The sequence below is a fragment of the Pipra filicauda genome, unplaced genomic scaffold (genome assembly GCF_003945595.2).
Source record: "Pipra filicauda isolate LSUMZ 115617 unplaced genomic scaffold, ASM394559v2 scaffold29_size4552773_pilon, whole genome shotgun sequence".
NCBI lineage: Eukaryota > Metazoa > Chordata > Aves > Passeriformes > Pipridae > Pipra > Pipra filicauda.
Window position 1 is genome coordinate 1687135 of NW_024104420.1, and position 25632 is coordinate 1712766.

Consider the following 25632-nt stretch of genomic DNA (forward strand, 5'->3'; position numbering starts at 1 on the left):
TTGGGCAAATACAAATATTTTTTCCTTTTGCTTTGAGTAATTTTGATCTTAATAGTATGAGGCTGTCATTTCAACCTGCAAGGGTGTTCTTGGCCGGAAGGGAATCCACGAGGACTGAGGTATATCTTGTACCTACACTTTCATTTTTTTCCTATTGTTCATTCACTAGACCCAGTTTGTGCGGGTATATGGTAATTTGTCAATAGCATTATGATCAGCTATATTTAAAATAGACCCTTTCTTGAGACAGAATTTACAGGGTAGGTTCATGATGTTGTCTCCTTTTTATCCCACTCTCAGGTGTGACGCTTATGACAGTTAAGTCCTGTTAGCTTGGAGAGCTCAGGAAGAAACTGAAGTGGAAAAGCAAGCTCAGAACTACCCTCTTTTTTTTCCAGGCATCAAGTGATAGAAAAGACATAAGAGACCCCATATTGCAAAGTAGATTTGGATATGTCTGTGTAAAATTACAGAACATTGCTTTAGAAATGATATCTTCAAATTGTAAATGAAATATTTTTGCAATTGTGTCTGGGCCTTGAAGACAATCTTCATATAGGAGAGACTTTACCATGCTGGGGGAAAGTCTGGAGGCCTCTGTTTGACCTCTGGATGTATGTTTGTACAACATTATGGATATTTCACAATGTTATAAACTCTCACAATTCGTTTTTTTAGGTGAGGTTAGATGCAGTGTATTTACTTGAGGAGAACAAAATGATTTGTCTTTTCTGGTTGCTTGTACTAGAACTAGGACTAGACTGTGTACTGGCTTAAAGCAGAAGTAGATGAAGAAATTCTGGTCTGTCTAGTGCTGGTTGTTTAAGGATTTAATAATTTAAGTGCATTATTGGGTCACGACCAAAATATTCAGTACCTCGTGGGCTGAAGCCCAAGAAGAACAGTTGTATGTGCTTCAGGCTGCTTAGAGGAAAAAGACATGTCCATCAGTTTATTGGCTTTCATGCATTTTGGATAGCTGAGGCTGACTGCCTAAGTTAACTTCTAGTAACTTTGAGTTAAGAAGTATTTAAGACATTCTGAGTCCTTCAGGTATTTTCATGTACAGTATTAGTTTTTATATATGGTAACATGAAAATCCACTTTTCCTTCACAGTTGCTCTAGTATTTCAGTGCTTTTTGAAACGAATATACTCAAATGAATCATAGGCAGAAACATGTTAGTGCTTCTCTTAATCCATCAGATTTTTTTTAAAGAATGGTATTGGTCTTTTTTTTTTTGTCAAGTACAGTTGATACTGTAGTTCAGAGTAGTCACGTACCTTTCTTGATACATCTACAAATCTTTAGTCACACTTTATTTTTTTCTGACTGGCTGAACACTAGGTTAGTTTGGAGGCATGTTGCCTGTACAGACCTCAAAACAAGTTTCAGAAGTGGCCAAGTATAACATTTTATTCTAATGTAATGTTCCTTTGAGAACTTTGCTGCTGTTGTTTAAAAAATGTGAAGGCAAATACCTTTGACTAGTCATGTGAATTTGAATGTGATCTTGCACCTGCACTGTCGTTTTGTCCACATTCCTTGGTCCTCCTAATATGAGGACCATTCTGTAGTGCTTTAGGGTTTCAGAACCAAACCCAGATTTTTTGGTGTTGTTTTATCAAAAAATGCCTTAGGTTTCTCTTAAAGAAACTTGAAGATTTTGATACAAGTTTTGTTGGAACAGCTAAATTATGTGGGAGGCTCTTAAAATAACTTTGTGTTCTATTACACGTGTCTTGTCTTTTATGTTCAATAATCATGTCCCATCAGTTTAAAAGGGATAATGTCTGTGATGTCAGAAGCCCTTTCCAGACAGTCTAATACTGATTCAGGCACTGATTCAACCCTTCCAAGACTTTTATTAGTTGAAATTAATTTGTAACTATGAGTGAAATACCAGTGTTCAAACTGAAGTATTTTCCTGGGGGAAAAAAAGAAACCCAACCACAAAACAAAACAAACAGAAAAACCTAGAAGGAAACTTAGAGATCAAAGGTACAATTAAGTAATCCTGTGTCAGTTTCTCTCTCTGTTCCCAAATCTTCATTCCCGAAGCCTAGCCATTATTCCCTCTGCTTGGGCATGAGAAGGGCTTGAACATGCTGAGGATTCAGAAGGCCTGATTAGACTACCACACAAGACTTCAAATCCCTGGGAACACTTATTAACCCTTCAGGGTTAACCTGGAATAGGAAGGCAAAGTGGCTGAAGCTATTAGTTTTTTTCATTTCTCAGCTGTAAATTCTGGGTTAAGTACAGTTCTCGTGATGCCTTTAAACACACACTTGTTATATGGATTGTTTGCTAGAAGTCACCCCCTTGGTTTGATATGTACCTTCTTGTTCCTTTGTACCATGTCATTTGTACCCATCCATTCAGATCAGGGCTGATTTTATTGCCAGATGTTTCCAGGAGTAGCCATGTGCCGAGTATTACTTGAATGTAGGTTGTGCTGAAATCAGTGGTTCCTGTTATAATCCCCCTCAGTAATGTGCACCTTATTATGAATAAATATTTGTTATTATTTTTCAAAAATCATGACTGTACTTGGTGGGGGGTTGTGTAGGTTTTGTTGTTGTTTTTTTTTTTCACTCAAGACCAAGTTGCCTCTCTCACTTTGTAACACAGAGACTAGGAGCCACCCTGGTGGTCTGAGCCCCATTGTTCCAGGCACACTGCAAATCTGAAGCTAAACTTTTTTGATTTCTTTCCCAAAGGGCTGACTGCTTTCTTGAGAACTTTATAAGTACTTCCAAGAACACAGTTGATGCATACTGTCCCGTGTGAAAGAAGTGACTGGGATTACATAAATTGATATGCCTAGTCTGCCAAGGAGCGAATACCTTCCCTCATTCCTGCTGTCATGTCTATACAGCCTTCATTGGCTGGCAGCAGGGAAGGCTGGAGTTTGGCTCTTGCAGGCCCTGGAAACATGCTGTGTCTGTATTAATATTTCTAAAAAAAAATACATGACAAAATATTTTTGAGAGAAAGTTAAATATACTTCATGTTTGTATACACAGTAACTAATATGGAAGGTATGAGTTATTTAAATTCAAATATATTTGTAGCTTGTGGATGTTTTTAATGGTAATAAAATAACCAAACCCAACCTCCCCACGCTTTCGAAGAAGGCATACACAATTTGCATCTGAAGTTCCAAACTTGTTGAATGTATGTACTATCAAAGAAGTATTCAACCAGAAGATGCATTATTTTCTTTCTTCCATTTAGAAGAAGATGTAACATAGGGAACTGGGGTAATTTCAATCTTACAGAAAGAAATGTCTGCATGCCTAGATGGCAAATGGTAGGATTTGTTCCTTAGCACGTTAAGACTTGAGCAGTGCTGCAGTGACTTGGCACAGGGTTCTTTCTGGCATATGGTTTCTGCTGTTAACTGAAGTAGAAATGCTTTTGTAAGTAGGCCTGTGTGCACAGTTATTTTCATTAGTGTGACTAAGGTAAGTACTGACCTCAGCTGTAACAATTTTGGAACACGAGACCAATTTTAGGTCAGTTGTTCTTGTCCCAAAAACCTTCACCTTTACAATTCTCTTGGTGCAAGTGACAGTAACGCTGCTCTCCCTATGATTCCCCTCCCGGTTTGCCTTCCATGCTTTTCAGCTCCACGTTTCTTCCCTTTCCTGGCAGAGGTGAGGCTGCCAATCAGCATAAGCCCCTCACCAGGAATTGTTTTGCTCTGACTGATTCAACCTTCAGTCAAGCCACTCCTGAGTACAGCTGAGGGCTTAAAAACTTGCTTATGTCAGTTACCTGAGCTACAAACATAATCAGGTGGGCAAAATACGTTTACCTTTTTTTTTTTTTAGTAAGTTATATAATCTCATCTGTATGGTCTCTGCACAGGGTGTATATACTAGCCAGGCTTCCCATGACAGGTGTGAAATACTACTCTGTGAGCTTTGAAGATTTATCTTTTCTTTTTTTTGCTCAAGTTTGATGTAGGTGTGTAGTACTAATATTCCTGGTGGAACTGACTTGATGGTGCAGTCACCATCAATTTGTTGTTTTGATGTTATCCCTGAGAAATTAGAAGATAAAGTAGAAATCTGATGTAAAGAACTTCCTTGAGAAAGAGTTGCCAACTTAATTTTGAAACTTAGCCCACTGGATAAATTTAAGATAAATTTGACTTTTGTCAGGAAGACTGATTTTTTTTTTTCTTAGTTTGTTTTAATATTTCATGTTTTCTAAGTTTAACTGTTAAATACAAAATCTTAGTAGATGTAGTAAAATATATATGAATAAATAAGGGAGAAGATTTAGTTATTAAAAAGAAAGTCATTATTGACTCCCTATATCTCCAAAACATTCATCATGGACAAGACACCTGGGCTTAAGGTTTCCCATGATGGAAGTTAATTGCAAAAGATTCCAAAGATTTCTTTATCTTATCTGTCTAATACTAATTAGAATTCTGTTTCTTTATTATTGGGGCAAGAAGTTAAACCAAAATACCATGGTCAAGTTTTCTTTAGAACTTGAAAATACATTTTGGGAACAGAGTGATGGGTAGGATGGCAAGTTGAGATAGACTGTAGTGAGTTGGAAATCACTTGGATTTTCATTTTCAGCAAAAATGAATTTGAATGTAGAAAAAGAATTTCATATCTCAAATTCTGTTCTGTACCAATAATATTTACTTTGAGAGTTTTTCCTTTAATATTTCAATATGTTTCATAATGAAAATGCCTTTACATATTATGTACCAATGGAAAAGTACTAGTGCTCTTTCACCAGGACAAAAATAAGCAAAGTGAAGGCAAAAGGTGAGTCTTTTCAAATCTCTAGCTGAGTCTAGCTCTAAGAATAATATTAAAGTATGGCTAGTTAGGAATGTCTTGTCTTCTGTTTAGACCTCAGACACATTTTTAGACTGTTGGTTGTTCTTCCTCAGATGTTTATGGAAGCAGTTCGATTTTAAGTGAAATCTGCATTCATTTGAACTGGGATTTGGTTAGTGAGGGAATGCACTTTATTTTCAAAAGTACTTCATTTTGTTGAACTAATTTCTAAAATTTAAGTTAATATAATGAATGTATTGTATATGGTAATTAATCAAGGAAAACAAACTTCATAATGTCTTCCATATTTCTGACAGGTTGTGAAGATGAGAAAAGATGTGAAGAAGGCCAGAGTCCTGACTATTCGCAGACTAACCAGACACATCGGGAAATTAAAGTTGAAAAAGTCAGTTTTAAATACAGCGTTCTTGTGAATCGGTGTTTGTAAATCAGGCAGTGTCTTAATTGTTTTCCCAAAAATGGAGAAGTGGAAGAAAAATGTACTACACTTAAAAGTTTAGGTATTAAAATATATAGATTGTGTTTGACTTACCTTTACATCATTTTAGATAGCCTAGAAATACTAACTAAAGGCAGTTTCGTATAGAAGAATTGGGAGGAGTTTATTAACAGGATTTAGTGCATTGGAAGCTAATCTGAATCACTTACAGAACCTTTTACAGCACTTTTAAAAGTGTCAGACCTGATCTTTTGATTTATTCTGCTGTTGAACTCAGATTGTGCAATGCTTTCTCACTGCAGTTGTCTTCAAGGTTCTGTAGCAAAAACATTTTCCGTTGGCGTAGATACACGGCTCATACTTGATTTTTAATAGTATTAATTAATACTTACATAAACAGTTAAACAATGTTTTTTAGATTGTTTTTAAAGACTACTGGCCCCAAATAGTTTACAATGTGTCTTATTTGAGGTAGTATGAGATATGTCTGTTACTGTGTTCAAAGTGTAAATTGGGCATACTCTTCTCACAGTTTCAACAAGTTATGCAGAATAAGAAACAAGCCCAACGAACTTTTATATTTGAATATTACAGATCCTAAAATGTATATATGTATTAATATGTAATAAATATAAAGTGTATATATATATATTTGAGATATTGGTGTCTCCTATTGTTGATATGAATTGTGGTTTACCATTTCTAATACAGTAACATTTGTCTTTCATATTGTTCTGGTAAATCCTCAGTATTTTCTTCTCTGTTCAGAACAGCAAAAGCATTAGGTTATGTTCAGCTCTCTGCTAAAATGTTCATTTGACAACAAGGGAATGTGTTTATGCTCTGTCTTGTAATTTTTTAATTTGCTACTTCATATTAGCCCATAGGGAATTAAAGTGAACAAAGCCCAGATTTTCTTAATAAAGACAGTCTTCATTTGCAGGGGCTCAGAAGACTTGAAATTAAAGAACCAAAAAAGAGTTGACAGATTAATAGAAGAGATCCATGCAATGAAGGTAATGCCATGTTTAGATATTTCAATATTAGAGGCAATAATTCTAGTAACTAAAAGCCTTATCTGTTTTCTTCAACTGCATTAATGAAACCGAAAGTATTTCTGGAGTCAGCTTGGACATTACTGTCACACAACTAGAAAATTATGAATACTTGCATCTATCAAAGTGACAGTTTGAGTCTTAAACTTTCCAGGCTAAACATGAATTTATTTACTGATCTGTGGTGCTTGAAGTTTTTTACTGCAACCGTTGAATGACAGAAATTAAAGTTCTTGTGCTGCTGGGGAGTATGGGAGGCATTTTGTGTGTCTGACAGTACAGTACCCTCATTGTCTGTTCTCCTAGCTCTAAGTATAATGCTACTTTTATTTTACTTTCAGTGTCAAAGTTCTGTAGTAGTTTGAAATTTTAGCTGCAAGAGACTGGTGATGCTTGAGTCAGACCTTTTTTTATTTTCAGCCTTCGTGTCAATTGATACAGTTTTTGTATCTGTTATGGTATGACATATCAGAAAATGCTTCAGCAATTTTATAACTTTGTAATGGTTTGTACTGGTCTCTCAATTTCAACTGATAGTACACCAAACTGTGTGCTGAAAGAGGAGGTATGATTCCAGCCATAAGACTGGAACACAGGAGTTGTGCACAGGCTAGTTTTAAGACTGTTTTTTTCAGACAATATGGCTGGTTTGATTGTTTCCTTGACAACTGTAGTGATTAAATAACACTTATCATTGTGTGCTTTTTTGGATATTTTTTGGGGGTTTGTCTCTTCTTTTCTTTCCTCATCCTTGCACAGATCTTAGTCTTCCAAAAAAGGTAACTGGAGAGGCTTCATTGACCAATTTAGATGTGCTTTGTGCCAGATTCATTAGATGGAATCATGGATTTTTAACATAGTACTTCCAAAATAAGATTCCTCACAAACTAGTATGGGGGAAAATGGGCAGCACTATATTAAAGGGTAAATCACTGCTCAGGTATGATGGCAGTAATATTGAGGCATCCGGCTTTGCTGACTTGCCATCAGCCTTAAACTTGGCCTTATGTTTGCTCCTTTCTCTCTTGTCTTTTTTTTTTTTAATGGCAAATTTATGTGTCTCGATTTCTAAGAGAATTTATCAAGCAATCAGGTGTGCTGCAGCACTGATTTCATGAGCCCATGTTTTATGGGGCTTCTGTGAGTGCTCTTGAGAGGGTTTCACTGCAAGATTCGTTCTGCACACATTACCAAGAGTCTTTGTTTTGTCCTTTATTGTGCTTTTCCTTCCAGGATTGGCTCATGCAGAGAACTTTAAGCCTACCTACACTCAAGAATGTATTGGCCAAGTACATTCATGCTGTTTCTTCAGTTGGCGTGGTTAATGCAGGACTTTTAAGTGGTAACTTTAAGAGTGGTTTTTAAGGGAGAATAGATTTGTAATCTGGAGAGCTGAAGGCAAATCTGCTTTGAAATAGTTTATAGAAAAGGAGGAGTCTTCGAAGTAAGCAGCTGAGAAGGAGTGAAAACTCTCCCACTTTTTGAGCAGAGAGGGCACTTGATTATGTGAACTTATAAGTTCTGCATGCTGTCTTTAATACTAATAACGATGCACCATTATATTAATAATATAGCAAAAAGGGTGGGTTACTTGGAGTTTTTTAAACGTGAACAAATTGACACGTACTAGCTCTACAGTATATTTGTTTCTTAGATGGAAGAAAAATTCTTCTTTCTTATGAATCACAACCTAAAAGGCACAAGTTGTTTACATATTTTTTCACCACTGTTGATTTCTAGACTAAGAGAGCCTTTTAGTGTTGGCATAGAAATATTGCTCATTCAGCATGGAAAAGTAAAAAGACAGCTTTCAAACAAACCAGTAGCGTTATTTGAGATCAGGGAAAATTTTATATTGGTGTAACCTCACTCCCAGCAGCCTCTTGACCTAAGTTATTGATCAAAAGGTTCATAAAAAGCTCTTTGCTTAACCCAAATAGGTATTTTAGAATTTTTAGGAAAGAATGGACAGAATAGAAACGGTAAATGGTCGATGAAGTTGCAACTTAGTCTGGATAATACAAGCCTACTCTTTTCTAGCACTTTCACTGTGTGGATCTCAAACACGTCAGAGGAGATTCAAATCCTTTAAAAACTGATGGTCTGTCTGTGTGCAGGATATAGCAATTGTTCATTTTCCATGTTACGCCAAGAAGTCCATGAACTTCTCCTCACATGTTCTATGTAAGAAAAAATATCTGTCTTCTCTCATACTGAATGATTAGTCTTGAGGAGCTGCAAACTGCAAAAAGCAGTTCGGTTGAAAAGACAAAAAACCAACAAAATATCTACGCCAGCCAAAGTGGTTTGAAGCCAGAAAGTGGATATTACCCCAGAGTCTGACAGCATGTGTATTTTCAGGATAAAACATTTATTGAAATGGTTCCTTACAACTTCTGGAAATTCTTTATTGGTTGGAGGCATAAAGGCTTGCTGTAGGTTGAAGAAAAGGCATATTTGAAAAAAAAGGAAAATAGCACAGGTTTTTTTCTGAATTTTTCTCAATTGCAAAAGGCACCTACTTCTAAACATGTATTTTTCTCCCATCAGCCAAGAACAGACCCAGATCTCCCTTCCCATTATCACATAACTAGGAAAAAAAAAGTCCTCTTGGGACTGTTGGCATCAAAAAAATCTTTGTGAAGGTCTTTATGTATTCTGATGACCTCAGAAGGCATGAGAGGAGGATTCCATTTTACAGGGAATTTGTTTTGAGCTTAGGGAAGAAAGACTGAAATTCTGGGGCCTTGACTGTTGTCCGTTTTGTTGAAGTTCTTAATGCAACGGCTTAAGTTTCTTTTACTCAGGAAAAAAAATCTAATGGGCTGAAATCCTAATCAGGGAGAATTCTTTGCTTTCTTAAGAATTACGTTTCTACATTCAGCTGCCTGTAAATCCACAAACTTTTTGTACTGGTTCATTTACGTGGGGAATCTGTTTCTTGGTTAACAGAGTGTTTCAGTATGACTGCTGCCATTTTGTGAACAGCTGTTATCTTTCATACTGGCTATAGCAAAAAGAAGATCAAAACTGAAAAAATGAGTTGCCTGATGGCACAGTGCTTAGAGGCTGCCTGCAGCTTAGCAGGGCATATGAGAGAGCTACTGTCCTGAATGAGACAGAAACATGAACTTTCATTTACAAGATCTTAAGTTCTCTTTCTGCTCTGGATCTTTAGCAACTACAGTCTGATATAATAGGAAAGACAAAATGCTTGCTGTTTGATAACTCTTGTCATATCACTAGCTCTTGGGGATGCTTTTTTCTGTCCTCAAGTAGATTCTAAACAGGCAGTGCTTACATAATTTCACTGTAAATACACTGTTTCCTGGGAGTGGGACAGTATTAGATGCTTCCTTTTTAGATTAAATACTCTTCTGTATTTACTTTTTTTTTAATATGCTATACGCAGTCACACATGCGCAGTTCTGCATATACTGAAAACTGTAGTAAGAAAATTTTTGTTATTTGAATTTACAAATAGTATATATTGTTGTATTATTGTTAGAATGACATTAAATTTTTTATTCTTTATATTTTCATTGTTAGAACTGGATAATAAAAATAACTTAATTGGCAAATACAATTAAAAATGTCTCAAGCACAACAATCAGAAGTAAACATTGTGAGAAATGAGAGCAGTTAAAAATTCCAGCTACGTGGATGGAGGAACTGGGTTAATTGTTTGCAGGAGTTCTCAAAGCTATTGGAATAATACACTGTTTTTTGAGTTTGGCTTTCATTTTGCCAAAACCGTATAAAATATTCATTTAACAATTCATGAAAGATGGGAAAAAAGAACAGTATGATCCTTTCTAGTTCTACTACGATACTGCTTTTTTGAAATGTGAAATTGTCTATACTTACAGGAATTTCTTTACTTGTTTGTCTGGCTAGTCAAAATGGGTTAATTATCCATGGCAGAGTACTTCTTACCATATTTAGGAAGCTATTATATTTTTGAAAGCTTCTTTACACAAAAATAGTGGATTGTGTAATGATTTCTTAGCAATATGTAGCTTGTCTTGAATTGTTTGTATTTTTTAATCCGAAAGTAGGTCTTAATATAACTTTATCATTGCTTTATAATGTAATTAGGAGTAGTTTTTGCCTTTATCTTACAATGAAACCTTGGCACTATGGCAGGTGTTGCTATAGCAATATTGTATTTGGAGGATGCCCATTAAGGAAATATAGACAAAAGGCAATTTGCTTGCAGGAAAAAATATCTTCCAGTTTTCAGGAATGAGCAGCAGTTGTTTGCAACCATTGTTAAATGTCTTGGAAAGATACGTTCTCTCTCCTGAAGATTGTCACTGCAGGAACAGATAAGTTAATACAATGCAGTTTTTTTGATACACTTAAGGCACAATATTTATCACAGAATAATGAGTTTAGTATGAGATACGGGAAAAAATAATGCTTTAAGTTATTTTCTCTCAACTTTATATTTTAGCAAGGTATAAACAGAAGTATAGTTGAGTGTGAACTCCATTATTAATGTTTTGGAAGCCAAATTGTTTTATAAAGGTAGAGCTTCAGTCTGAAGGATGTTTTCACGGTCTTTGGCCTTGGGACAGCAGTCATCCAATTTCATGAAAAGAATAGTGATAAGGGTGAGAAGGGCCTTTTACTCAGGACTGGGTTACTGATCATTTTTACAGTACGTCACCTTAAGGAATTTGATAGGTCTTTCTTTTAGAGTAGTCTTTTTTCATGGAATTTTTGTATCCTGAAATTCCAGACTTTTTTGAAAAGCATAATTTTCTTCTACTGGTAGTGTTTTCTTTTTTGGTTAATGCTTTCATCTTCTGTAGCCTGGGTTTCAGCTAACATCTGGCTGTAAAATTGTCTTAAATAAGAGTGAGGACTAATACACTTTTTTGTAGTTTTGCTTTTTCTTTCTGCTAGCATGTGTTTCCAACAAGTCTTGCATGTTTTCTTTCATAATAGATAGCAGACTGTCATCTTGATCTTATAGAATCTTTAACCTCTAATGATTTTTGAAAGAGTAATAGAAAGCTCTTAAACTTTAGTGTAATGAGCTTAGGAACAGTCCTTGATGCTTCTCAATGAAAAGATGGAGGCAGGGGTGGTCCAGCTTTCGCAGTGGGGTGGGCCAGATGCCACTGACAGACCTGTTTCAGGGGAGGAAGAAGAGGTAGAGCTCAAAGTCATTCCGCCCTCCTTCAATGGAGCAGTTCAGATCCTTGCTTTGGCAAGTGTCTGACTTTTTATCCATGCGTGATGCATTTCTCTGCAATGTTGCAGGAAACTGGGGGCTTTTGGGTGGTACATTGCTCGGGTGTACAAGTGCAAGAAGTCAGGTGCTGTTAGGTAATACTAAGATTTACTGCTTGTGCTGTCAATAGCACAAGCATACTTTGCCAGTGGCACTATGTGGCTCTCTAGGTAATGTATGCCCTAGCAAGGAGGATTATTTTTGTTAAACTAAGTCTGAATATTCATTTAGCAGCTGTCTCAGATTATGTCAGGGCTGACGTAGAAAGCTCAGGAAACACAACGTAAAGACCACTTGACGTAATGCAGAAGAAGATGGCATGGTAAACAGTGTGTTCCTGAGCCCAGACATGAAAAGGAAGTCCACAAAAGGTGGAAACAAGAACAGACAGCCTGAGAGGAATGTAGGGACACTACCTGAATGCAGACAGAGTTAAAAAATACAAAACTCAGATTTTCAACTAGTGAGGAATGTGAAGCTCTGCAGGAATGGACTCTCTAGGTATACTGGGAACAGAAGTCAAGCTAAAGGAAAGTAAGAGTCCACAGCTCAGTGTGAAGATTGGAAAAGGGTGAGATATTTAATGCTTTCTTTATTGATTAGTGAAAGTGGTGAAGAATTGGCTCATGAGGAAACTACATAAATGTCTTTTCGGTATACCTGCTTTACTTGAATATTCCTACCTATCACCTTTCTCTGGCATGATTCTTAAAATAGTGAGAAGGCAGGTTGGTATACTCGGTCACTGGCTGAGTTCTATTCTTAATCTTCATAGAATTTCATGTTCTTTTCACTGATACATTGCTTACATTCATATTTATGCTAAAATGAGAAACTCCATACTTAACTGTTTTTCCAAGTCAATCTCCTGGTTGCTTCTCTGGCAGAGTCAAAATATCTTAAGTGAGCAATCTTAACAATCCCAGCATAAGAAAGCTGTAGAATATGAAACATTTTTTCCTAAGTAGTGAGCATAAAAGTACTTAAAATTGTAAGAAAAACTGAAAGAAAAATAAGGATGGGATCTTGTATTGTACAATTTTCATTTGGAATGAGAAAATAACCTGACAGCCATTCCTACTGTTTTATTTCATTATGGTAACAGAATTATTTTTAATTTTTTTACACCAAAATACTGCCCTGGATTGCATTAAAAAAAAAGAAAAAAGGACTGTGCTTCTTAAATATAAAAATCGGTAAAAATATCAGCTTCATTTTGGAAGACTTTGTTGTTGACAAGATGCTTAAATAGAAGCAGTTATCATGTATTTTCTTTTGTGCTAGATTCCTAGTTACAAAGTGGAAACAGGTCACAAAGGCAGCTTTTTGTTGGATCTGAGACAACTTAAGGAAAGTATTAAAGTAGATTCTAAGTACATGTTGTCAACTATCTTAAAAGTATGGTTTGCAGATGAAGCTTTTTCCTATCAAGTCTTGCGTAAGAATTTTACTATCTTATTTTTTTTTGGTAAGGATGCAGAATAAGATATTTTCACTTTTTAAAGAAATATGCCTTGCAGATGAAACTTCATCTCCTTTCTGAATTCTGCTTAAGTATTTTTGTTGTTTATTTTAATAAAGAGGCACCTTTACTGTAGTAAAAAAAAAACATGCAATCCATATGCCTTAATGTATGTGAAAATGGAACAGTGACAGCAAACCAAAATGCTTATTATTATTCCTTCAAATGACAGAAGTGTGATCATGTTTTGGCACTCATTTTGAAAATATTTATGTGTATTAAAAATAGAGGGGTTTTTATGTTGACATCTTTCATCATAACAACATGTATTTCACTTTACTGCATCAGCTTGGACCTTTTTCTTAACCTTCTGTGTAATTCATGAGAACCTGAAACAGAATGTTTCTGTTAGTACTACATGCCTTTCCTTTATATTTTGACCATCCCATGCTGAGGTGTAATAGTAGTTGCCAGATAAGATGATCCTTGTGAGATCTCTGAAGCAATTCTAATTAATTTCTTGCTGTATGACAGCTGGTCTTTGTATTTAATTTATTCTGGAGAAGTTATGAAGAATATCTCCAGTAAATAGTAAACACTTTGTATGGTGGATCAATGTTAGACTGTCTCAATATCCTTAATCAACTGTCCTTTTTTATCTTCTTTCTCCTGAAGAAAATTCCCACAGAAATTAGATCTTTCGTTCTTCACAGATTTAAAAGAAACTCATCTTTAATATTGTGGTAAAGGTTTTATTTCTTCTAATTGAAGGGGTTGTGGGAGGGGGGGAAGAAATCGGAGACCTACTGTAAGTATCTTTATAGTCACTTGGAAACTAATTAATTCAGAACTGTGACTGCGGATGCTATGACTCCTTATTCCAATTGATGCTTTTGTGTGTAGAATCTTATTTGCCCCATGGCTGCCTCCTGCTTAAATAAAATATAAAGTCTGTTCTGGGAATGTAGTAGTAATGTAAACATGACTTGAGTGCTGGATAGACTCATTGGCACTTTTATTAAATATGAGTTTAGTGAATACGTGGATGAATAGGATAAGGCAGAATAATTGTACCTTTAGTAGATGAAAGTCATGCCTTGCAAGTCAGTGGGAGTTCTTTGAAGGATTAAATACCCAGTGGATGTTGCTGATTGAGTCTGTATATTGTTTTAAATTTAAAAAAAAAAGCAATTGTCCAGCTTTCACCAAAGCCTCTAGTGGTTTTTTGTGGTTTTGTTTTGGTTTTTCTTTTTTAAAAGCTGTTCATGAATATAAGTTTTCTTCTCTTAGTCATAGAATTAAACATAATAAGTGAAGAGAGGAATAGATGCTTGGCTTTTGTAGTGTTGGAAAGCTAACAGTGGAGTTTTGTGTAGATCAGTGCTGGAAATGATTCAGAAAAAGAGAATGAATGACAGAGCTTGGTGATTCCAAAATTTCAGAATATTGAAGATACTAACACGAAAACACTACAGAATAATATTACAAAACTGACTAACTGGGCAATGAGATGACTAAAGAAATTCAATGGCAATAAATGTGAAATAATATTTTGGTGGTGGTAGTAAGGTTAAGGTAAGAATTAGATTTACAGTAGTTCATTTTCACTGGATCAAAATTGACTTACCAATAGGTACTAGGAAGTGGATATAGGAGTTACCATAAAAATCTGTGAAAAGGCTATATTGCTCTTGTCTTCAGACAGAAGACAGTCTGTTCCTGTTAAAATCAATCATTTTACCGTATACTGCATAAATCATCTTTGTGTATGTAAAAAACGGTCAAAACCTAGTAAAACTGTGAAGAAAAGTGTCAAGGATGGTCAAATATGGCATAGAAGGTGTAACAAAATTGGAATACGATTCCCTAGGATACAAGGTGAACTACTGATGCTGGAGTTTTGCACAGTTTGTGTATTTGTCATGGATAATTCTTTTGCAGTTTGCATACCAGTATTTTGTTCAGGAGCTTTTAACAGCCAGTTTGAAAATCTGGAGATACTAAAAGCAAAATTCTTTGTTTCACATTTTGTTAACAGATCTCTTCTTTCCACCTTTATCCTTCACCTTGGGCAAATCAGGTGACAGGTTTGTCTTGCTGAAGTTTCATGATCTCTAGTCTGGAGAAGGAGTAGTTTTCCTGGAGATAGTGCATACTGGGAAAAGGAATGGAAATAGGAAGTTCTTTCTTTCTGCCTTGTGTCTAATCTTTGAACTCTTTCATTTATACCTTCTGGAAGCAGACAAAGGGGTTGTGTATATGGATCTGTAAATTCATGCTCTTCCACCTCACCCTGCATTTCTTTCTCCAGGTTCTGTCTTCATTTCTGTTTCCTCATCTATTTCAATCCAGAATCTAGCGGGTGGGGATTATTAGGTGGGTTGCACCCATTTGTCAGCCACCATCTTGTTCTTTGAGAATGTTGTGAGAATACAGCACGTCCCTTCCCTGGCTGCCTTGGTAGCTGGCTGATGCTCCGGCCGGGGGGGAGAGGAGAGGACAGGAGACAGCAGTGCCTTGTGCCAGGCATGCCTCGCGCCCTCTCCTGGCAGGTGCCGCTGCTTTCCCGTAGTTTTCACAAAAGCGGATCATCTGGCAGACCCAGCAGCAGGGTTGGCGGCCGTGGTGAATACCAGGGATAGTAATTCAAAACCGAAGGCAGTTCTAGCCAACATAGGGCTGCTTGGAAATATATTAACCCTAAAATTGCATGTGGTTGTTATTTTAATATTAGAAAAGCATTGTGGAACAAATTGTCAGTACAGAGTGCATTTACAGATTGCATTACAGTCCAAGTGAACATTGACATTCAGAACTAAAAGATGTTTGAAGAAAAAAGAATATTTAAATAATAACTGTTGTGGCATCATCATGCTTGCTGTACTTTAAGCTTAGTTTTTTCCTTTTTTGTAACTTTTCTTTTATATACTTGTAGTTGTAGTTAACTTTCATAATACCTTTTACTTCTGAAATCGTCACAAGATTGCAGACTTGCTGTTTTTGTATAATGTGCTGAAAACAGTGACTGTTTGCTCCCTGAATGTGACTACTGAATCAGATGTGAACCTCCAAAATGAAACAATTCATTTAATCTAATTGACTAAATAAAATGCCAAGTTCACAGTGTTCATCTCAGTAGACTGATGTAATTGCTGGCATTTGACTTGCATACCTCTTGAAATATTAAATTAGTTTATAAACGTGGCAGCAAAGAGCAGCCTATACTTGCCAAATAAAGTTGGGTATTTTACAACAGCTTAAGCAACTAGCCATGTTAAGTCTTCTTTTAGGGAGTTGTTTTTGTTCATTTTGTTTGGTTTTAAAGCATGAATAAATAGGCTTTCCCTCAGCTGCCTGCTCTGCTTTTAAAAGAGGTTATGCAGCATAGCAGAATGAGGGTATCTAGAAGAAGGTACCCATTTGGACAAAACTATATTTATAGAAATATTGTGTAGTTTTGCTACACGAGTATTTTAATAACTTTAATTTTCCAGAGAACAATAAAACCAGAAAATGATTAAATTTTGTAGTGTGAAACTTACTAGATGAAAAGTCACAGGTTGACATAGAATTTCACTTGGATCTAAACTGAGACAGCAATACTGTAGACATTTAGTAATGTTTAAAATTGATGCCAGCAAAAACCTGACACCAGTGTAGTTTACAGAAAGAACAATTGCGAGACAAGTTCCACTTGAAGTACATTCTTGCATTCCCAATGATTAACTGTAGTTTTGGAGTGTTCTTTTTTTTTTCTTTTTTAACAGGTTAGTAATAGTTAATTCCCATCAAAATCAAACGCCCTATGTTTCGTCTAAAGCAAGATGGTTCTCAAGCTTTTGATTTTTTTGGGAAGTTCTATTCTGGTAATTTCCTCTGGTGATGCCTTTGGTTATTTTAAAATAAGAATTAAATTTTACCATTTTTTCTTTATCTGTTTTGTAGTGTTCCTGACCAGGTTGCTATTAATCCAACAACATTGAAAATGAATGATTTCAAGGAAGATTTTTTTTTTTTAAGAGAGAGGTCCTATATTTAAAAAAATACTATAATTACTGTAGAACATCATAATAACCTTAAACCCTAATGATACAGGGGAATGTACTTAAATTATAATTCACTTAACTTGTCTTCAATTAGAGAGATAATGTCTTCATTTCTACTGGATAAAACCTCTGGTTTCAGTATGTGATGGTGCAGAATCAAGTCATCCAGGGAAAAACTTTGTTGGATAGGCTGACGGAGGAAAAAAAAATAGCCCACGGAATCTTTTTTTTTGTTGTGGTGTTGCTTTCCTGTAGTTGTCTGTCCTTTATGACACAGGTATTTGCAGTAAAACTTGACTGCTGTGGAAAGCTAAATCTGTACATCCGCATGTCTTTGAACTTTTATCAGACTTGGTACATTGAGTGTAAGCTTAGTAAAGATTTAACTTCTTGAAATCATTTATTAAAAGAAGATGTTCCTGAATATGTGCAAAGTTCTGAAACAGTATGTATTCAAAAAATATTAATAAATATTTCTAAGACTAATAAAATGGAAACAGTTCAATACTGAGAAGTTCCCACAACATGTAAAGCATTGCTAGTTGGAAAGACATTCCTGCCTCCATTGTAATGTGACATGTAATTTTCTGAGAGTAAAGAATACATTAATAATATGCTGATTTGTTTATATTAATTTTGTGTGCACTCTACATCTCAACACACAGTCTTTACTTTCTCAGAATATTACATTATATGAGATAAAAAGGAATTGAAATCCCATCTTCCTACACACATTCACCCTACAGTGGTTAGTTACTGTCTTTCATGCTCTCTTTTACCACCCAGTAGAGTAGTGTGTTTTCTAAAAAGATTTGCATGTTAGCACCACACAGATTTTGTGTCTATCTGTAATTTTAAAAGCAAGAATTTATGCCAGTGAATCACCAAAGAAACCATTACAATAGCTCCCAAAAATAGACTAATTCCTATTTTCTATCTGAAAGGTGTAGACTCTGGCATAAATATGCACAAACATTGAAAATCGTAAGTGTTGTCTTGCCAGGAAAAATGGCAAATCAACCTGAGTGAGGCAGAGAATTTTTTAACGTTCGTGTAGATTATGCATATCTTGTCTTTTATTTCTTTGCCTAAGGATTTTGAACATGCTTCTGTGTCTTTTTCGAGTACTAAAAACAATGTTTAATTACATTTTATTTAAATCCAGCATGAACTGGGTGTAGCTTACTAGGCAAAGCAAGGCCCTTCTCTTTGTGGTATGAGTAGATTGTGGAAACTGAGAGGTGCTGAAGTTTCTCAGCCCATCCTCTGCCCTGAGCCCCAAGTGTGATTCACCCAAGAACTCCAAGAATAAATCCCTATTTCAGCTGCATAAGCCAGCAAGTGAGCTGATGAATCCAGCATGGGTGGGTGCGGGTTTTTTCCAAATGACTGTTAAAATAAAATAAAATAAAAAAAAGAGGAAAGTTTTTAGCATGGAGATATCCAGATACTTACTTGATTCATGAAGGGCAATAATATTCAGAACAAGTGGCTTGGCACTCTTCTATACTTTCATAATTTTCTGGTCATCAGTCAAGTTCAGACCTATGACAGGGTTGACCTCAACAGCACTATCCTGGATTTCCTATCAAATCAATCTACCTCTGACAAGATTGTTACCGGCGCTCGCTGGATTCTCACCTGTGGGTTGAAAACCTCAGTCTTCCTCAGCAGTAACCTGGAACTCTTGGTAAATGTGGTGTAATGCTTTCACATCCACAGATGTGTCTGCTGCAACAGGAGGCAGTGGTGGGTGGTTTTGGAATTGCTGAAATGCAATGAATGAAACATCTTGAAGATTATCCAATCTATTTCTTAGCACCAAGTGAAATAAATGGTGCAATTGCATCCTTTGGGTGTTCTCATGTTGTCATTCAGCCAGAGGAGATAAATTATTTTGAGAGATTATTTGTCACAGTCAACAAAGCAGGAAATCATTAAAACAAAAGTCTGAGTCTTCAGGTGTTAAACGTGTTACTGCAGAAGGTGCAGTCACAAATGAGTAGCAAGTGCAGTGTTCTGAGTTTACTTATCATCAGGTTACAGTTAGAGGAATTGAGACAAATCAGTAGACCTCTCTGGAAGGCTTTTATGTAATTTAAAGGTGATGGATAAAGATGAGAGTGACCTGGATTGCCTGGATTCCACTGAGGAAAAAACTAGAGCCAAATGAAAGATGAAATTTCCAGGAGTAAGGAAGACTGCAGGCTCTTTGTCTAGAATGAGACTTCTCCTCTTCTGTGTGATATTACCAAGACAGATACTGCCTCTCATTTTATTCCTATTTTTAAAGTCATAGTTAAAAAATGAGAGCAAATGCAGAAAATACTTGCAGAGCTCATGTACCTTCAAATTTTTACTCTGTGGTAGATAAGGTTCAAGACATTCAATTACTCAAAAGGGGGCTTGAGAAGCAGGAAGGCAACCAGCTACTTGAAAGTGCTTAGTTTTGTCTGTTGGTAAAACTACATAGTGATTTTGTAATAAAGCAGATATGGCAGTGTAACAGCGATCTTTTTAATAAACTTGCTAATAAGCTTAAGCCACACTTGACAATGTCAGATTTTACTTATCAGTTTAAATTTTCTGTACTTTTATTCTGTTTATTTATTAATTTTATCCAGATTCTCCTCATGGCATTGCTATTCATCTTGTTCTCACATCTGCTGAAATTGGAGCTTGGTGAGATATGTCTTGGGGTGTATTTATTTTACTTTTTTATATAGCAGAATGCTATTTACTTTGATATGGTGGTCCACTAGTGTGACTTATATCTGTAGAAACTCTTGTGTATATATTTAGGTCACAGTTACTGACAAAGATTTGGGTTTGTAAACTCAGGGGAAAAAATTGCACTTTTTCTTTACAATCAGTTTGATATAATCAATTAAGAGTACTGCATTTCCTGAAAACAGACCTCCATAACTGAAACAAATTTCTACTCTTATAATTGATTTAGTTTCTTTTTGGAAAGCGTATAAGCTTTCAGGTGAACCCTGGCTGATTTATTTCGCTATGTTGTAAATGAACTATTTTTGTGTACTTTACAATGGTGGTATTTACTCTTGAGTCTAAGACTGCTTTTGTTCTGAATGACTAAAATGCTGAACTTTTACAGACTTATGGGAAGAAACTGGTAATGATGACAGGAAACCATGCAGGGATTAAATTGTTGAAAAAAAGAAGCTAAAAACCTGTTCTGAAATGAAGTTTGTTTTTTTTCTCCTATGCCTTTCTCCTCACCAAGGGACCTAGAAAAATGACAGAAAGCAAAAAAATAAGACTGAATGCTGTTGAAAAACACAAGAAACCTTGTGAGAAAGTAGTCTCAAACACGTTTAAGGGTAAAAATGAGGTTAATGTTTAAAAAGTTGAAAGTGTAGTAATGGGTAACAAACTACAGTTGAGATTTCACCTGTTGAAATATTTGACTTTTGGTAAGGGTGTTCTGTATCTATACCCTAATTCTATTAGTTATTTTTTGTAGAAATTTCTCTGTTTTAGCATAAAAATCATCATTTCATAAGGGAAGGCTTAAATCTTGTACAGCTAAGAAAAGGTAAAAAAATAATGAGGAAAATTATTAAATTGCATGTAGAGGTAAAAGAAAAATACTAGTCAAAACAAAATTGAAACCGTGTAGTTTTTAATAGTGTGAGGGCTCCTAAATTGCTCCCACAGACTGCTACTGGCAGACTGGTTTTTTTCTGAGTCATCTAAAACTGCTTGAGACAGCATAGCTGGGAATACATTTTATGTGAAAAATCTTGCATTTCTGAGATGTGTTGAAGCCTCATCTGACAGTGGGGTTTTTGTCCTTGCTGTTTTCCAAAGGCTATTCAATAAATTGCATTTCCATGCTTTTTTAGTTAGAACGTTTATCTTCCTCAGTATCATTTGGTTAAAGTATTGTCCGAAGCTACCACAATCAATTTAAGCATGAAATCGTATTTTCATATGCCATTTATGCTTGACATACTTCTCTTCAATATAGTCTTGTCTTTCTGTGTAAGATAGAGTTATGGTTTATTTTTTAAAAAAAAGTCTAAACTTTGCAGTTCTAAGTTCCTGTGAGTTCTTGGGCGAGCTTGCTCCTCTGGTTGTTCAGTTCAGAGCAGAATGGCTGCCCTGCAGCTGCCCCTTCCTGTGCCCCAGCACTCATTTTCTCAACGCAGGCCAGTCTTTGTCCACCCATTGTTACTTTTTACACAAATCTGGTGTTTCAGTGTGACTTTGTAGGCAATATTGGCTCCCTGTGCTAGTACCACTACGGTTACCTTGGTACCTTGCAAGATATCCCACCCCTGAAATCTGCCCTGTACACCACCTTTCCTCAAAGTTCATCTGTTTCTCACGTTAACTCTCCCCTGATGATCAGTAAAATCCATCCACTCTTCAGCTTCTTCCATTATCTGTTGCAACCAGCAGTTTTCTTATGACCAGTAGTTTTGCACATCCTGTTTGTTAAGCTTAATCCCAGGGTAAGACCTGGTCATCTGCCTGCAGCCCTGATGGGATCCAACAGGCTGGCTGATGGGTCAGTTCTCCTGACGTCCCTCCAGTGCCTGCTAGAGTGAGCACCTGGAGGAGCCTCAGTCCCCACATTGTGAAAACTGTTGAAAAAATTGAGTCAGGCTGGTCCTGCTGCTGCAGCTCTGTCACTTTTGCCACCTCCTTCTAGTCTCGTCTTGGTTACTACTGTGGCTGCTTTTGGCTCAGCTCAGGCACTGGGACAGAGAGCTACATCACTGTGCTTTGTGTCATGTATGTCAGCCTGCAGAGAGTCTTCCCTCACTCATGTCCCTGTCTCTTAAAGGGTTTTGTGATGGAAGTTGAGATAGGGGTTCAGTCTGTTAGTAAAAGAAAACAATCTCTTGCGTTGTTGCTTACTACCTGTTATCCATCAGCATGTCAGCATTTGCCAGTGGTAGCACTGATGCCATTAGTGCTGGCAGTGTATTACCTCTTGTAATTGTCTCTCTTGTAATTGTCTCTCCCAGAAGAGAAAATGTGGTCAGCCTGCAGGGGAGAAGGATCTGTTGATTCTGACAGTTTTTTATCGTCTTTCAACAGGCAGTCAGTAGGTCAACATCTTGCTTTTAAGGCTTTGGGTTGTTTTTGGTTTTTTTAATATTTGGAGGTTGTTTAAAACATTTGTCAGAGATTATTTTCAAGGAGAAAGAGTGTGTCCATAGTGGGGGTTTGTCTGTGTTTCCCTAATCTGGAATTATTGTGGATCGGATGCTTCATAAAATAGCATACTTATCTTGTTCCCTCTTTTGTATTCCTTGTTCACTTGGAACATAACACCTCATCAGTCTTGGAAACCTACTGGCACAGGAGGTTATGACACCAAGCAATAACATGATCTCAGAAAACAGCTGTAATCTGTAAAGTGTGTATGGAAGGCAGTGAGTGTTTTCCGTTATGAGCCTCCAGTAGTGGACCTTCTCAGTGCTAAGGAGATAGAAAGCGAAGGGAGAAGGGATGAACAAAAACATGGAGAGCAGCAGGCTGGTGGTCAAGGGATAAACAGAGGCAGGGACAAAGAAATGGTCTCCAATCACTAAGTAATGGGTCATTAATAAACTATTGATACCGCTTTGGGGAAGGCCAGCTTGGACTTTGTAAGTGATAAGAAGGGAGAACAATACGAACATGAGGATTGTGAGTATAGGAGGACCTGTGGACTGTACTGAACTTACTAAGCAATGCTTAGGGAGCATAAGTGGGAGTAAGTATCAGAAGGGGCTAGTCCCAACCAGTGCTAGTCATAGACTTGCATGACCAAGCACTGTGACTGATCACCACAGTCTGTCATTTTAATGTAATGTGTAATCTCATTTCTTTGTCCCCTTTATGTGAGTACTGTAAGAAGAGGTGGCAGCTACTGGGAGGACTGGTGGAAGGGGGTATGGGTCCAGCAACAGGAGTCAGGCTGGGGTGTAGGGACAAGCCTGTGGTGTCAGCAGCAGCAGCAGTGGGTGAGAGTCTTAGCTCCAGCCACAGGGGCAGGAACAGCACTTGCACCAACTGCGAGGATAGGGACACTGTGTGTCCTAGGTGCAGCTATGGGTGAGACTGGAGTGAGTGATGCAAGTTAGGCTCTTGGCACAACATCTGGACTGGGATGCAGGTCACAGACTGTGTGCCTGGTGCCTGCTGCTGACAGGGGCAGGCAGAGTGTCTTATGTTCATGTGCTTTGACCTCGCATGTGTGCCTCTTTGGCATGTGTAATGCGCTAGCAAACCTCAAGCTGGTTTCCCACTCACCTTAGCAGTGAGTGGGAAGGGACTTCTTGCAAAGGTATGTACTGATAGGACAAGGAGTAATAGCTTTCAACTGAGAGTAGGTTAGGATTGGATATATTAGAAAGAAATTCCTTATGGTGAGGGTGGTGTGGCACTGGAACAGGTTGCCCTGCAAAGCTGTAGATGCCCCATCCCTGAAAGTGTTCAGTGCCAGATTAGATGGGGCTTTGAGCAACCCAGTCTAGTGGAAGGTGTCCCTGCCCCGATGGTGAGGTTGGAAATATATGATCCTTAAGGTCCTTTCCAGCCCAAATCATTCCATGTTTCTATGATTCTATGGTCTGAAAGAGGTATCAAGTGGGTAGAGGGCCTCGTGTTTGTTTGGGAGGAACCTGTGAGCGTGGGCTTGCCTGTGAGATGAGTTTGAGTGCCTGCATCTGCCTGTTAGTGACTTGCTGCCAGACAGCGAGTAGGAGGCCCATGAGATGGATACAAGAGTTCTGGATGGATGGAAAGAGCTCTGGACCCAGGCAGAGGGGTTTTGGTTGGACAGAAGGATATACTGTGCAGATACTGAGGGATCCAAGAATGCCCATGTGCTTGTGCATTTTGAAGGGCTGGGGAGCAGCGTACGGTCAATAGTGAGTTTCAGTCCTGATCAGGCAAAAAGGAGGAAGAGGTCTTGGCTGGCTGTACTTAAGTTCGTGTGAGTCCTGAGAGTCCTTCGTGCAGCATAGCTGAACTTCACTACTGGTTGAAATTGTCGACAAGAAAGCAAGTGCTACATGTATTGACCTGGGACAGACACCTCCAGATCTCCAGATGCAGCGGGCTGGGCTGCAGCAGCAGGGCAGGAGGAATCCCTGGACTGGTCTCAGAGATACAGGAAGTGGCAACCACTTATAACATCCCTTAACATAACTGGTGAAAGAGGATTTCATTATACATACTCAGTACAAAGGTTTTGAGTCATGAGTTCTTGAGCTATGTGCTTCTCAAAGTTGAGAAAACTGTGATGAGGAAAAGATATTTATATCCCTTTCCTGTTTTTTTTTGTCTGCTGCTGGCCATTAATAGACACAGAATAAAGGTCTACTAATTATAATAATTTGACTCACATGGCTGCTTTTACAAAAGCAGGGTGCTGCTGAAGGATATGTAATTCAAAAATGCTTGGTTTGCCTTAAGTCTAAGACAAGTGAAGGAGATGATTTTTAAATTCAGGGATTTAAGCCTTAAAAGGAGGTTCTTGGCCTCATTCTGTATCCTAGGCATTTCAGGAAGGCATTCATGACTTCACATTCCAAAGTGTAATTCGTTCTCCGTTATTATTCATGATTCTGCAGTGTTTCGGGAATTCTGCAATATTGTCATATAAAAATTAAAACCTTCGACATTCTCACGTAAGGACTCCTGAAGTTCACCTGCTTCCCCTCTGAAACAGGTTGCTTCATTTAAATCCTAAAGAGACAGGAAATAGGCAGTTTTGTTTGGGATGAATGACCTTCTTTTTAATAAAGCAACAGCTTGATTTAATGAGTAGTATTGCGTTCCAGAGCTTCATTTGTAACCCACAACCAACTATGTGACAGTAAGCGTGTCACGTAACCAGCATGTCCTACTTTCACCATCTGTGAAACACTTTGAAAAGCCTTGGAAAATTGAATCATAGGTCTTTTTCATCTCCATTAGATCATCCAAATGTTCATCTGCCAGTAGGAGATTGTTTCCTACATCCACTGGTGTTTTTTCAATGTGGATTCTGTCCTCTAAGTGTTTGGGCTTCCAGTAGTACCCTTGGGAGATGATTTTGCAGACTTCTAGACCTCATTGTCAGGAAGCTCTTCTGACATTCACAAAAAGATACTTCTTTTTGTTGTTGTTATTATAATATAGTTCTGTTACTTTTTTCCCCATTGCTTAATATACTTAAGATACTTGCTTATAGTTTTAAAACATATGAAATTCATGCAACACCTTAAAGATCTCGATAATGTACAACTCTCTGTAAGGTACCTTCTGTATAGAAAGCTTTGAGATGCAAGGTATGACCTTGTATAAGAAGGTAAGCTACTTAGTTTTTTGTGAAATTGCATCTAAGGAAGTGTGCAGACTGCTCCAGATTTAGGACAAAAAAAAAAGGGTAAAATATGGAACTTAACAGTGGAGCACAATGTAAAATGAAGGTGTTGGAATAGGTTTTACAGGTGGTTAACTAGGGAAAAAGAGAAAGTAACAAATATAGTTGTTGAATATGAAAGCTATCAGAATAACTAAATTTCTCTGTATGGAATTTTCAGT

At 37.1% G+C, this 25632-nt stretch overlaps 1 protein-coding gene across 1 annotated transcript in view; it reads left to right on the plus strand.

Moving 5' to 3' along the window:
- Window positions 1-25632, plus strand: part of SRFBP1 (serum response factor binding protein 1) — a 70120-nt gene that overhangs the window by 19296 nt on the left and 25192 nt on the right. The window contains 2 exon segments of the mRNA XM_027710318.2: window positions 5132-5220; window positions 6218-6290. Of these exon segments, the coding sequence (XP_027566119.1) occupies window positions 5132-5220; window positions 6218-6290 (162 nt within the window).